This window comes from Macaca fascicularis, chromosome 11, assembly GCF_037993035.2.
Source record: "Macaca fascicularis isolate 582-1 chromosome 11, T2T-MFA8v1.1".
NCBI classification, from domain to species: domain Eukaryota; kingdom Metazoa; phylum Chordata; class Mammalia; order Primates; family Cercopithecidae; genus Macaca; species Macaca fascicularis.
In genome coordinates, this window is record NC_088385.1 from 63587512 (window position 1) to 63600714 (window position 13203).

The 13203-nt window shown below is 43.0% G+C and overlaps 1 protein-coding gene across 20 annotated transcripts in view; it reads left to right on the top strand.

Annotated features, from left to right (window-relative positions):
• HSD17B6 (hydroxysteroid 17-beta dehydrogenase 6) overlaps positions 1–13203 on the top strand; it is a 39880-nt gene that overhangs the window by 24333 nt on the left and 2344 nt on the right. For 10 of the 20 annotated variants that reach the window (XM_065524421.2, XM_005571264.5, XM_074007217.1 and 7 more), the window contains 2 exons: positions 8269–8527; positions 12588–12751. In XM_065524421.2, the coding sequence (XP_065380493.1) occupies positions 8269–8527; positions 12588–12751 (423 nt within the window). Of the gene's footprint in view, positions 1–2063; positions 2187–7819; positions 8084–8268; positions 8528–12587; positions 12752–13203 lie in introns of all 20 variants that reach the window. The other 10 variants (XM_065524416.2, XM_065524414.2, XM_065524420.2 and 7 more) reach the window with 2 other exon arrangements.

A 13203-nucleotide genomic window follows, 5' to 3' on the forward strand; every position in this document is an offset into this window, starting at 1 on the left:
TATTTATAAACATAATTCTTTATATTTGAGGAGTTGGGGTACAGTGGCATATCATAGCTCACTGAAGCCTTGATCTCCTGGGCTCAAGCGATCTTCCTGCCTCACCCTCTCAATTAGCTGGGATTAGAGGTGGTTGCCACCATGCCTGGCTAATTTTTTTATTTGTTTTATTTTTAGTAGAAACACGGTCTTGGTATATTGCCCAGGCTAAGACGTTCTTAAGAATCTGATTACCTTCCCTTGGCTGCTACTTAAAATATTAAAATATAGGCATTTCTTGAAGTCAACCTTTGGTCTTCTTCAAAAAATGTTTTAAAATTTCATTTCATTTAAAAATCAACACACTATTTCTTAGAGAAATTTTAGGTTTATAGAAAATCGAACAGAAAGTACAGAGCTCCTATATACCCCCTCAACAATTTTCCCCTTTTTTTTTGAGACAGAGTTTTACTCTGTTGCCAAGACTGGAGTGCAGTGGCGAAATCTTGGCTCACTGCAACCTCTGCCTCCCAGGTTCAAGCAATTCTCATGACTCAGCCTCCCGAGTAGCTGGGACTAAAGGCACGCACCACCACGCCTGGCTAGTTTTTGTATTTTTAGTAAAGACGGGGTTTCATCATGTTAGCCAGGCTGGTCTTGAACTCCCAACCTCAGGCGATCCTCTTGCCTTAGCCTCCCAAAGTGCTGGGATTACAGGCGTGAGCCACTGTGCCCACCCAGTTTTCCCTATTATTAACATCTTTCACTGGTGTGGTATATTTGTTACAACTGAGCCAATGTTGATATGTTATCGTTAACTGAAGTCCATAGTTTTCATTAGGGTTCACTTTGTATTATATAGTTCTATGGGTTTGAACAAATGTGTAATTACAAGTAGCCACCATTATTGTATCACACAGAAAAGTTTCAGTTCCCTAAAAGTCCCCCATACTTTACATATTCATTGCTCCCCACATCCTGGCAACCACTGCTGTTTTTACTGTCTCCATAGTTTTTCCATTTCCAGATGTCATAGAGTTGGAATCATATTTTTTTTTGAGACAGAATTTCACTCTTGCAATGGCATGATCTCGGCTCACTGCAACTTTCACCTCCCGGCTTCAAGCGAGTCTCCTGCCTCAGCCTCCCAAGTAGCTGGGACTACGGGCACGCGCCACCACGCTGAGCTAATTTTTGTATTTTTAGTAGAGATGGGGTTTCACCATGTTGGACAGGCTTGTCTTGAACTCCTGACCTCAGGTGATCTGTCCACCTCGGCCTCCCAAAGTGTTAGGATTACAGGCATGAGCCATCGCGCCTGGCTGGAATAATACTATATGTAGTCTTTTAGACTGGCTTCTTTCTTTTTTTTTTTTTTTTTTTTGAGACAGAGTCTTGCTCTGTCGCCCAGGCTGGAGTGCAGTGGCCGGATCTCAGCTCACTGCAAGCTCCGCCTCCCGGGTTTACGCCATTCTCCTGCCTCAGCCTCCCGAGTAGCTGGGACTACAGGCGCCCACCACCTCGCCCGGCTAGTTTTTTGTATTTTTTAGTAGAGATGGGGTTTCACCGTGTTAGCCAGGATGGTCTCGATCTCCTGACCTTGTGAGCCGCCCGTCTTGGCCTCCCAAAGTGCTGGGATTACAGGCTTGAGCCACCGCGCCCAGCCTTAGACTGGCTTCTTTCACTTAGCAGTATGCATTTAAGATTCCTTCATGTCTTGCCGGTTTTTTTTTTTTTTTTTGAGACAGGATCTCCCTCTGTTGCCTAGGCCTGAGTGCAGTGGCCTGATCATGGCTCACTGCAGCCTCACTCTCCTGGGTTCAAGCGATCCTCCCACCTCAGCCTCTCAAGTAGCTGGAGTACAGGTACACACCACCATGCCCGGCTAATTAAAAAAAATTTTTTTTAGAGACGTTGTCTCACTGTGTCACCCAGGCTAGTCTTGAACTCCTGGGCTCAACTGATCCTCCTACCTTGACCTCACAGTGTTGAGATTACAGGCATGAGCCACCATACCTGTTCTCCATGTCTTTTCATGGTTTCATAGCTCATTTCTGTTTTTTTGTTTGTTTTGTTTTGTTGAGATGGAAGTCTTACTCTGTTGCCCAGGTTGAAGTGCAGTGATGCAATCATAGCTCACTGTAGCACTGAACTTCTGGGCTCAAGTGATCCTCTTGCCTCAGCCTCCCAAAGTGCTGGAATTATAGGTATGAGCCACTACACCAAGCCTGACAGCTCATTTCTTTTTCTCGCTGCATAATATTCCATTGTATGTATGTACCACCGTTTATCATTCACCTATTGAAGGATATCTTGGTTGTTTTCAGTTTTTGGCAATATTAATAAATTCTCTTTTTAAGTTCTATTTTGTCTAGAAATTATTCAACTCCTCTTTGATTCCCTTCTTCTCCTTCTCCCTTGGTTTTTTGATTCAGTAGATTCTGGTAATTGGATCTCCTAAATAACTCCTCACTCTAGGAGTTGCAAAGTAGCAATGAAATTGCTTCTTTTGGCTGGGCGTAGTGGCTACACATCTGTAGTTCCAGCTACTTGAGAGGCTGAGGTGGGACCATTGCTTGAGCAGGAGTTTGAGGCTAAGTGGGCTATGATAGCACTTGTGAATAGCCACTGCACTCCAGTCTAGACAGCACAGTGAGACCCCATCTCTAAAAAGTAAAATCTTGCTTTGCTTGGGTTGCAGGATGTTATTTACTTATTTGTTTATTTATTTATTTTTGAGATGGAGTCTCACTCTGTCGCCCAGGCTGGAGTGCGGTGGCGGGATCTCGGCTCACGGCAAGCTCCGCCTCCCCAGTTCACACCATTCTCCCACCTCAGCCTCCCGAGTAGCTGGGACTACAGGTGCCCAACACCACGCCCGGCTAATTTTGTTTTTGTATTTTTAGTAGAGACGGGGTTTCACCGTGTTAGCCAGGATGGTCTCAATCTCCTGACCTCATGATCCGCCCGCCTCAGCCTCCCAAAGTGCTGGGATTACAGGCGTGAGCCACTGTGCCTGGCCTATTTCTTTATTTTTTGAGACAGAGTCCTGCTCTGTCACCCAGGCTGAAGTGCAGTGGCATGGTCGGCTCACTTCAGCCTTGACCTCCCAGGCTCAAGTGATCCTTCTACCTCTTAGCCTCCAGAGTAGCTGGGACTACAGGCGTGCACCACCATGCCTGGCGAATTTTTGTATTTTTTGTAGACATGAGGTTTCTCCATGTTGGTCTGAAACGCCTGGGCTCAGGCCATCCACTCGCCTTGGACTTCCAAAGTGTAAATTTTTTTTTGTTTTTTGGAGATGGAGTTTTGCTCTTGTTGCCCAGGCTGGCATGCAACAGTGTGATCTCTGCTCATTGCAACCTCTGCCTCCCAGGTTCAAGTGATTCTCCTGCCTCAGCCTCCCAAGTAGCTGGGATTACAGGCGCCCACCACCATACCCTGCTAATTTTGTAGTTTTAGTAGAGACGGGGTTTCTCCATGTTGGTCAGACTGGTCTCGAACTCCTGACCTCAGGTGATCCGCCTGTCTCGGCCTCCCAAAGTGCTGGGATTATAGGTATGAGGCACTGCACCCAGCCCAAAGTGTAAATTTTTTAAAAAACAATTTACTTTAAACTTGAAAATTTACTGATTTGGCTAAAAAAATTTTGAAAATCTAAAATGTACTTTAAAATATTACTTCTTTCCAGCACTTTGGGAGGCCGAGGTGGGAGAATTGCTTGAGCCCAGGAGTTCGAGACCAGCCTGGGCAACACAGTGAGATACCGTCTCAATTAAAAAAATAATAAAACATTACTTCTTGTCTGAGGATGTTCTTAACTCCCCAAGGCAGAGTCAGAAGTTATGGGTAATTATAGCCTCTTTGCTGTGCATACCCATTTATTTCTATTGTATTATTATTGTTTTCCCATCTGTTAGACTGTGAGCTCCTTGAAGATATGGGCTTCTCTTACTCATTTTTATATTTCCAACTTCTGGCATATTGCCTGGTACATGTTAAGGGCTCAACAAATGCTGAATGAATCTTCTATACTCATACTTTTGTCTATTACCCTTTTTATCTGTGCCCTTGGTTTCTTACTCCTCACACTTGAATTTCCAACTACCTGCCGCATTTCTCCATCTGGAAATTCTACTAGTGCCTGAAACTCACAAATTCTAAAGGAGTCTTTATTTTCCTCTCAGTTCTTCACCAATTCTTTTTTTTTTTTTTTTTTTTTTGAGATAGAGTCTTGCTTTGTTGCCCAGGCTGGAGTGCAGTGGCGCGATCTTGGCTCACTGCAGCCTCTGCTTCCCAGTTCTCAGCGATTCTCCTGCCTCAGCCTCCTAGGTAGCTGGGATTACAGGCACACACCACTGTGCCCGTCTAATTTTTGTATTTTTAGTAGAGACCGGGCCAGGCTGGTCTCGAACTCTTGACCTCAGGTGATCCGACTGCCTCGGCCTTCCAAAGTTCTGGGATTATAGGCGTGAGCCACTGCGCTCAGCCTCTCTTTACCAATTCTACTTTTCTTTCTAGTCCTTCTCTCAGTTTATAATTTACTATCCATTCAGTTACAAAGACTTTTTACCTTGGAGTCTTTTTTAATCCTTATACTTTCAACCTTTCTGTATCTCTGTATTTTATGTGAGCCTCTTATAAGCAGCATATAGCTGATATAAAAACGAATCCAATCTGACAATTTTTATTTTTAAAGTGGAACATTTCTTTCATCTATACTGCTTTATTATTATTATTATTATTATTATTGGCAAAGTCTCACTCTGTCATCCAGGTTGGAGTGTAGTGCCACGATCGGCTCACTGTAATGTCCAATTCCTGACTCAAGCCATCCTCCCACCTCAGCCTCCTGAGTAGCTAGGATTGCAGGTGTGCACCACCACACTCAGCTAACTTAAAATAAAATATTTTTGTAGAGTGGGTCTCCCTACATTGCCCAGGCTGGTCTCAAACTCCTGGTCTCAAGTGATCCTAATGCCTCAGCTTCCCAAAGTGTTGGGATTACAGGCATGAGCCACTGAGCCTGGCCTTAATTATTATGTTTGGATTTATTTATTTCATCTTATTTTGTGCTTTTTCTTTTTTCCTGTTTCTTTTATCCTCTTTTGAATTGATTGTTTATTCCACTTTTTCCACTACTAAATTGAAAGTACTATAATATTCTCTATTTCTATTTCCCTAGTAGTTCCTGTAGAAATTTTAAGTGCATATGTGGTTTACCAAATGTAAAATTAACATCTTTACCTTTCTCCTGAGTAATCCAAGGCCCTCAGAACACTCACATTTCAGTTATCCTTCCTGACATACATGCTATTGCTGCTGTGTATTTCAGTTCTGGTTTTTGGCTCTCCAATGTGTAATGTTTGTTTAGATTTATCCTCTTTTTACCTTTTTTTTTTTTTTTTTTTTGCTCATTACTCCTTCTTGAATTTTCCATCTAAAATTTCTTTCTTCCTTACTGAATATATGCCTAAGAATTAGAATTTAGAAGGTGCTGGGGCAAAATCTTTTTTTTTTTTTAAAGAGAAATATTTATTAAAATGTCTGATTACCCTTATTCTTGAAAGATATTTTTGCAGATAGGCTAGTCTATGTTTATAATTACTTTCTCTTGGCACATTGGACACCATTCCAGTCTTCTGTCTCCTGTTGTTCATGTCCTTTTTTTTTTGAGAGGGAGTCTCGCTCTGTCGCCCAGGCTGGAGTGCAGTGGCGCGATTGGCTCACTGCAAGGTCCGCCTCCCGGGTTCAGGCCATTCTCCTGCCTCAGTCTCCACCCGGGACTACAGGCGCCTGCCACCATGCCCGGCTAATTTTATGTGTGTGTGTGTGTGTGTGTGTGTGTGTGTGTGTGTGTGTGTGTATTTTTAGTAGAGACGGGGTTTCACCGTGTTAGCCAGGATGGTTTCCATCTCCTGACCTCGTGATCCAACCGCCTCGGCCTCCCAAAGTGCTGGAATTACAGGCGTAAGCCCCTGCTCCCAGCCTGTTGTTCATGCCTTGATAAGTCGGTTGTTAGCCTAATTGTTTTTCCTTTGAAAATAATCTGTCCTTTCTTTCTGGCTATTTAAGGATATTCTCTTTCTCTGATTTTATTATTATTATTATTTTTGATCTTTATTTTGGTGTGTTTAGGTATGGATTTCTCTGTTTATACTGCTTGGGATTTATTTTTTGGGGGGTGGAAAAAGTAAAGTAGAGGTTCCTTCTCAAAGACTTTCCTCCCCATCTAATTAGGAATAAATAGTGACTTTTTAAAAAACCAAAATTTATTCAAAGACCTGTACTAACATTCTTAAATATCTGCTAGCTGTAATAAAGAAATCAATGTACTTTATGTTCTTAGCTCCCACAATTTAACCTAAATATTTGCCTGACGTGCTTATACTGGTCCAAACAAGTATTAGGTCATAGCCTGTTCCTCTTCTTTATTTGAAGGTGTATTTTTTTTTTTTTTTTTTTTTTTTGAGACGGAGTCTCCCTCTGTCGTCGGGGCTGGAGTGCAGTGGCGCGATCTCGGCTCACTGCAAGCTCCGCCCCCTCGGGTTCACGCCATTCTCCTGCCCAGCCTCCCGAGTAGCTGGAACTACAGGCGCCGGCCACCATGCCCGGCTATTTTTTTTTTTTTTTTGTATTTTTAGTAGAGACGGGGTTTCACCATGTTAGCCAGGATGGTCTTGATCTCCTGACCTCGTGATCCGCCCGTCTCGGCCTCCCGAAGTGCTGGGATTACAGGCGTGAGCCACCGCGCCCGGCCTTTGAAGGTGTTTTTACCTTTCTCAACATTCCACAAATTACTTCCTCCTTCCTTTGCTCTCCTCTGCCTTTGCCTCTTTTAAAAAGTTCTAAGTGAGGCCAGGTGTGGTGGCTTACGCCTGTAAACCCAGCACTTTGGGAGGCCGAGGAGGGCGGATCACGAGGTCAGCAGATCGAGACTATCCTGGCGAAGATGGCGAAACCCCGCCTATACTAAAAATACAAAAAAAAATTAGCTAGTCGTGGTGGCGGGCCCCTATGGTCCCAGCTACTCGGGAGGCTGAGGCAGGAGAATGGCACGAACCCGGGGGGCGGAGCTTGCAGTGAGTGGAGATACCGCCACTGCACTCCTGCTGGGCAAGACTCCGTCTCAAAAAAAAAAAAAAAAAAAAAAAAAGAAGTTCTAAGTTGCTAGCCAAATTAAGACAAATACAAAATGTGAGGTCCCGTTGCAGCCAATAAAAACCAGACACAACAATAAAACAGACAAGTCGGGTTATAAATGGCCCTGTCTCCTATGTTCCGTATACTCGCATGGCGAAACTGCTGGCGAGTATACCCTTTCTGCAAAAAGTAAAAAAAATGGCCTTACTAAAAAAATTAAATTTATGTTCAAGTGCTATTTCTTTACGACACCAAAAAACAAACACTTTAAATAGGGAGGGCTTCTTTAATCTGTTCATTATCACTTCTGGAAAATTCTTAGCCATCATTACTTCAAATACTGCCTTTATTCCATTTCCCTCCCTTATTTCTGGATCTGATTAGACATATGTTAAATGTTTTTACTTTGGTCTGACTTCCTTTTTCTTTCATGTTTTTCATCTCTTTATATTTGTGCCATAGTCTGTATAATTTTCTTTACTGTCTTCCAGTTTGCTATTTTCTTTCTTCCACTATGTCTATCTCCTATTAAACCAAATTTTAAAATTTAAAAATGTCTACCAAATTTTAAAATTTCAATAGTTGTATCTTTTATTTCTGAAAGTTTTATTTGGTTCTTTCTCAAATCTGCTTGATCAATTTTATAGTATTTTTATTAATATTTTCAATGCTTTTATTTAACAATTATATTTAGCAGGCTGGCTGCAGTGGCTCACGCCTGTAATCCCAGCATTTTGGGAGGCTGAGGCAGGTGGATCACGAGGTCAAGAGATCGAGACCATCCTGGCTAACATGGTGAAACCCCATCTCTACTAAAAATACAAACATTAGCTGGGTGTGGTGGCACGTGCCTGTAGTCCCAGCTACTTGGGAGGCTGAGGGCAGGAGAATCTCTTGAACCTGGGAGGCAGAGGTTGCGGTGAGCTGAGATCGTGCCACTGCACTCCAACCTGGCGACAGGGTGAGACTCTGTCTTAAAAATAAATTATATTTAGCAAACTTGTATGTTATATAATTTGGGCTGCAAACTCTCCTGGGGTGGTTAGTGGTTATGATTCCTCAAGAGTGATTCTTTCCCCACCAAAGTTCAAAATAGAGTATTTTTGCCTGAAATGAAACTTCTGATACGACTTTTAATTGTTTTAGGACTCTGGGGACTGGTGAACAATGCAGGCGTTATTAAACCAGTGACCTTATGTGAGTGGCTGAACATGGAGGACTCTATGAATATCCTCAAAGTGAACCTCATTGGTGTGATCCAGGTGACCTTGAGCATGCTTCCCTTGGTGAGGAGAGCACGGGGAAGGATTGTCAATGTCTCCAGCATTCTGGTAAGAGTTGCTTTTTTTGCAGGAGTCTACTGTATCTCCAAGTATGGAGTGGAAGCCTTTTCAGATATTCTGAGGTAACTCTCTTAAGTTAAAACAAAAACAACTATTGAGCACTGAAATATGTCCCAGGCATTGTACTAGTTGCTTTCACCTATCTTATTTCATCACTCCTCAAATCTTGATACACAGATATTACTACTAGTTTATTTTATATAGACAACAACCTCAAATTTACATATCTTTCCCAAAGTTCACCTACCATAGCCAGAATTTGGCAGAACTGTGTTTTGACCCAGGTCTTTATCTTCTACCATTATGTCACAGTTTAATTCTCAATATTTATTTTTTAGTTTTGAGACAGGGTCTCACTCTGTTGCCCAAGCTGGAGTGCAGTTGTGTGATCATCATGGTTCATTGCAGCCTCAACCTCCCGCACTCAAACGATCCTCCCACCTCAGCTTCCCTGGTAGCTGGGACTGTGGGTGCACACCACCATGCCCAGCTAATTTTTTGTAGTTTGCAGGGATGGAGTCTCATTATGTTGCCCAGGCTAGTCTCAAACGCCTGGGCTAAAGTGATCTTCCTGCCTCAGCCTCCGAACATGTTGGGATTACAGGCTTGAGACACTGTGCCCGACCTGGCTTTTATTCATGCATTCTTTCAGTTCCATGTCCTTCCACCAGCTGCTTCATTCTTTTTATAGAACCTCCCCACCCCAGTATATATGTGTGTGTATCATATATATGTGTGTATGTGTATTTATTTATTTTCTGAGACAGAGTCTCACTCTGTCGCCCAGGCTGGAGTGCAGTGATGCAATCTTGGCTCACTGCAACCGCTGACTCCTGGGTTCAAGTGATTCTTGTGCCTCAGCCTCCCAAGTAGCTGGGACCACAGGTACATGCCACTACACCTGGCTAATTGTTTTAATTTTAGCAGAGATGGGGTTTCACCATGCTGGCTAGGATGGTCTCGAACTCCTGACCTCATGTGATCCACCCACCTTGGCCTCCCAAAGTGCTGAGATTACAGGTGTGAGCCACTGTGCCTGGCCTATTTATTTATTTTTAAGAGACAGAATTTCACTATATTGCATGGGCTGGAGTGCAGTGGCTATTCACAGGCATGATCATAGCTTACTACAACCTTGAACTCCTGGGCTTAAGCTGTCCTGCTGCCTTAGCCTGCTGAGTAGTTAGGACTACAGTCCTGTACCACTGCACTCAGCCTATTTTCCTTACAGTTCTTGAGAGAGAATCCTATTGGCTGAGTTTGTTTTTTGTGTGTGCCAGGCGACACCACATTGTGTGACATTTTTGTGCATGGTTATGGGTAAGACACTGCTGGAAGTACTTTCCATCCATTAAATCATTTAACTTTCAGAGCAACCCAATGAAGAAGGCATTATTTTTATTCTTATTATCCATCTGAGGAAACTGAGGCACAGAGGTTTAGTAATTTGCTCGTGGTCATATTGGTAATCACAGGCAGAGCTACTGTTCAGCCTTGCAAGGGACTCTCCTCCTATCAAGTCCCCTTCCTGGTCCAATCAGCTGTGGACAAGAGGCTGTAGTAACATGGTCCAAAATATTGCTGTGCACACTCCTCTTTAGCAGGGGCTGACTTTTGGGCAGTTTCACTTGGAAATGCGCTGTGAATATTAAAGGCAACATGTATTGACTTTCTATGACCACTGTGATAAATTATCATAGGTAATTTATGGTATATGGTGTTTTAAAGCAACACTTTTTTTTGTAATCAGTTTGTAATTGGTATCACTGGGTCAAAACTGAGGTGTTGACAGGGCCACATTCGTTCTGAAATTCTTTGGCTGTGGCTACATCACTCCAGTCTCTGCCTCAGTGATCACATCGCCTTTTCCTCTTTTGTCAGTCATCAAATCCACTTCTGCTTCTCTTATGAGGATCTTTGTGATTGCATTTAGGGCCAACGCAGATAATCTAGGATAACCCCCTATCTCAACAGCCTGAACTTAATCACACCTGCAAAGTCTTTGTCACATAAGGTAACATTTACAGGGATTAGGACCTGATCTCTTTGGGGGCCCTTATTTAGCCTACCACGTACCATGACTGGTGTGTAAGTGTTGCAATGTGAGTGTTACATGCCTAGGAAGGAAACAGAGAAATAGCCAAGAAAGTACATGAGTTGTTACCATGTGGTAGGCACCTCACTTGGCTTCCTGCCTATCTAACGTTCTGTGTACTGCCACAGGGCTGCTGTGTGATTTACCACCACCTACGACTGGTCTCTCAGACTCCTTGACTCATTCCCAGACTAAGAGCAAAGATATATCCTTCCAACATTCCAATGACTATGTAATTCCTTTAGAAAATTCAAGTTCACCCTAGTTGTGCTCAGGATAAACAAGCAAAGGAAATTTTGTTCTATATTTGCATTGGAGTGTTAAAGGGGAATGGAGACAAGGGGTGGTAGAAATCAGAGTGAGAAAACTCCAAGGAGAAGTGAAATTTAGAGGAGGAGAGTCACCTCTGGCTGCAAAGCCCTTTCCTCTTCTCCGTTGCATATGGGCACCTGGAGACTCTTTTTGAAGCTCTAACATGGAAGGTTTTAGGTTTTGGTTTGGTAAGCGAGGCTTTTCCCTTAGAACAGTAATTCTTAAACTCTAGCATGCCTCAGAGTCACCTGGAAGGCTTGTTAAAACAGATTTTTGAGTCTCACCCCCAGAGCCTAGACTGGGGCCCAATACGTTGCATTTCTAAAATGTTACCAGATGCTGATGATGCCATTGATCCAGGGTCCACACTTTGAGAACCACTGCTTAGAGGTCATAATGCTTTGTGGTCTGCCTCCTTATGGACCATTATTTCAAACGTTTCTCCTTTCTATCAGCTTCAGCTTCGTCTTCTCCAGCAAGGTTGCCTGAACTTGTAGTTTAGGGAACACTCCTCATCACTGTCCCTAGAGCTCCTAGAGTATGCCTCTGCCATGGTGCACAATGCCGTCTTCTCTCGGTGTAGGTGGTACTTAGTGCAGTACTTAGCCTATAATCGGCCCTTGATAAGTATTTTTGGAACTGTTTGTTAAACTAACTTGAATATTCTGGAACTGGCAATTTTAATACTCATATCTGTTTCATTAGTGATCTTTTAGTCAACACACTGTCATTTTCCACAAGCCCATGCTTTTGCATGTGGAATTCGCATTGCCTGGTTTGTTACTCTTCCCTTTTCTTCACTTGGAAATTTCCTTTTGTCTTTTAAGATAATAGTCCCCAACCTTTTTGGCACCAGGGACCTGTTTCGTGGAAGACAGTTTTTTCACTGCCCTGGGTGGGGGTGGTGGGAAGAAAGAGATGGTTTTGGGATGAAACTGTTCCACCTCAGGATTCTTATAGGGAGGGCACAACTTAGATCCCTCGCATGCACAGTTCACAATAGGATTCATGCTCCTATGAGACTCTAATATCTGGCTGATCTGACAGGAGGCTGAGCTCAGGCGGTAATAATGCTGGCTTGCCCACTGCTCACCTCCTGCTGTGTGGCCCAGTCCATAACAGACCGCGGACTTACCGGTCTGCACCCCAGGTTTGGGGATCCCTGCTTTAAGACTCAACTGAAATATTTTTCTCCTCACTGAAGACTTCCCTGACTCCCTCAGAAAATCTATCTGTACCTTCTTCTCTACTTTCATAGCCCCTTGAATGCCTCTCCTTTATCATTCTTTTGAGTTGTGTTGTAATTATTTGCCTACTTATTGGACTCACCCACTGTGAGCTTTCTGAGGTGAGGAACTGAGTCTTAATCTTCTGAGTTTGTGAGACACTTAGCACAGTGCCAGTCATAATAAATGCTAATTTTATTTATTGTCATTGGTATCCTTCATGCCTCTAGAGTCTAGCACACAGTAGGTACTTAATAACTCTTTATTAAATGAGTGATTCTAGAGTTGAATGGTTATGGTAGTTGGTGTAATAATTTCCTAATTGTTGGATCCAGGGATGTTTATATTTAAATTTTTTTCCTCTCCATTTCTTTATTCTTTAAAATATTCAGTAAAGGTATTTTATAATCTTTTTTATTTTGCTTTTCCTTCCTGAAAGCATTGAAATGGTGGTGGTTTTTAATCATAACTTGTGGGGTTTTATTTCAGGCGTGAGCTTCAACATTTTGGGGTGAAAATCAGCATAGTTGAACCTGGCTACTTCAGAACGGGAATGACAAACCTGACACGGTCCTTAGAGGAAATGAAGCAAAGTTGGAAAGAAGCCCCCAAGCATATTAAGGAGACCTATGGACAGCAGTATTTTGATGCCTGTAAGCTTTTTTCTTTTGATAGGGATAATGGGTACCCTGTATTAGTCCATTCTCATGCTACTATGAAGAAATAATCGACACTGGGTAATTTATAAAGAAAAGAGGTTTAATTGACTCACAGTTCTGCATGGCTGGGGAGGCCTCAGGAAACTTACAATCATGGCAGAAGGCACCTCTTCACAGGATGGCAGGAGAGGGAATGAGTGCTAGCAGAGGAAAGCCCCATATAAAACCATCAGATCTTGTGAGAACTCACTATTGTAAGAGCAGCATGAGGGAACCACCCCCATGATTCAGTACCTCCCACCAGGTCCCTCCCACGACATGTGGGGATTATGGGACTATAATTCAAGATGAGATTTGGGTAGGGACACAAAGCCAAACCATATCAGTACCCTTGCATGAGAAAGGGAAAAGAGGATTGGTGGACAATGATTGGCAGATCCTCTCAG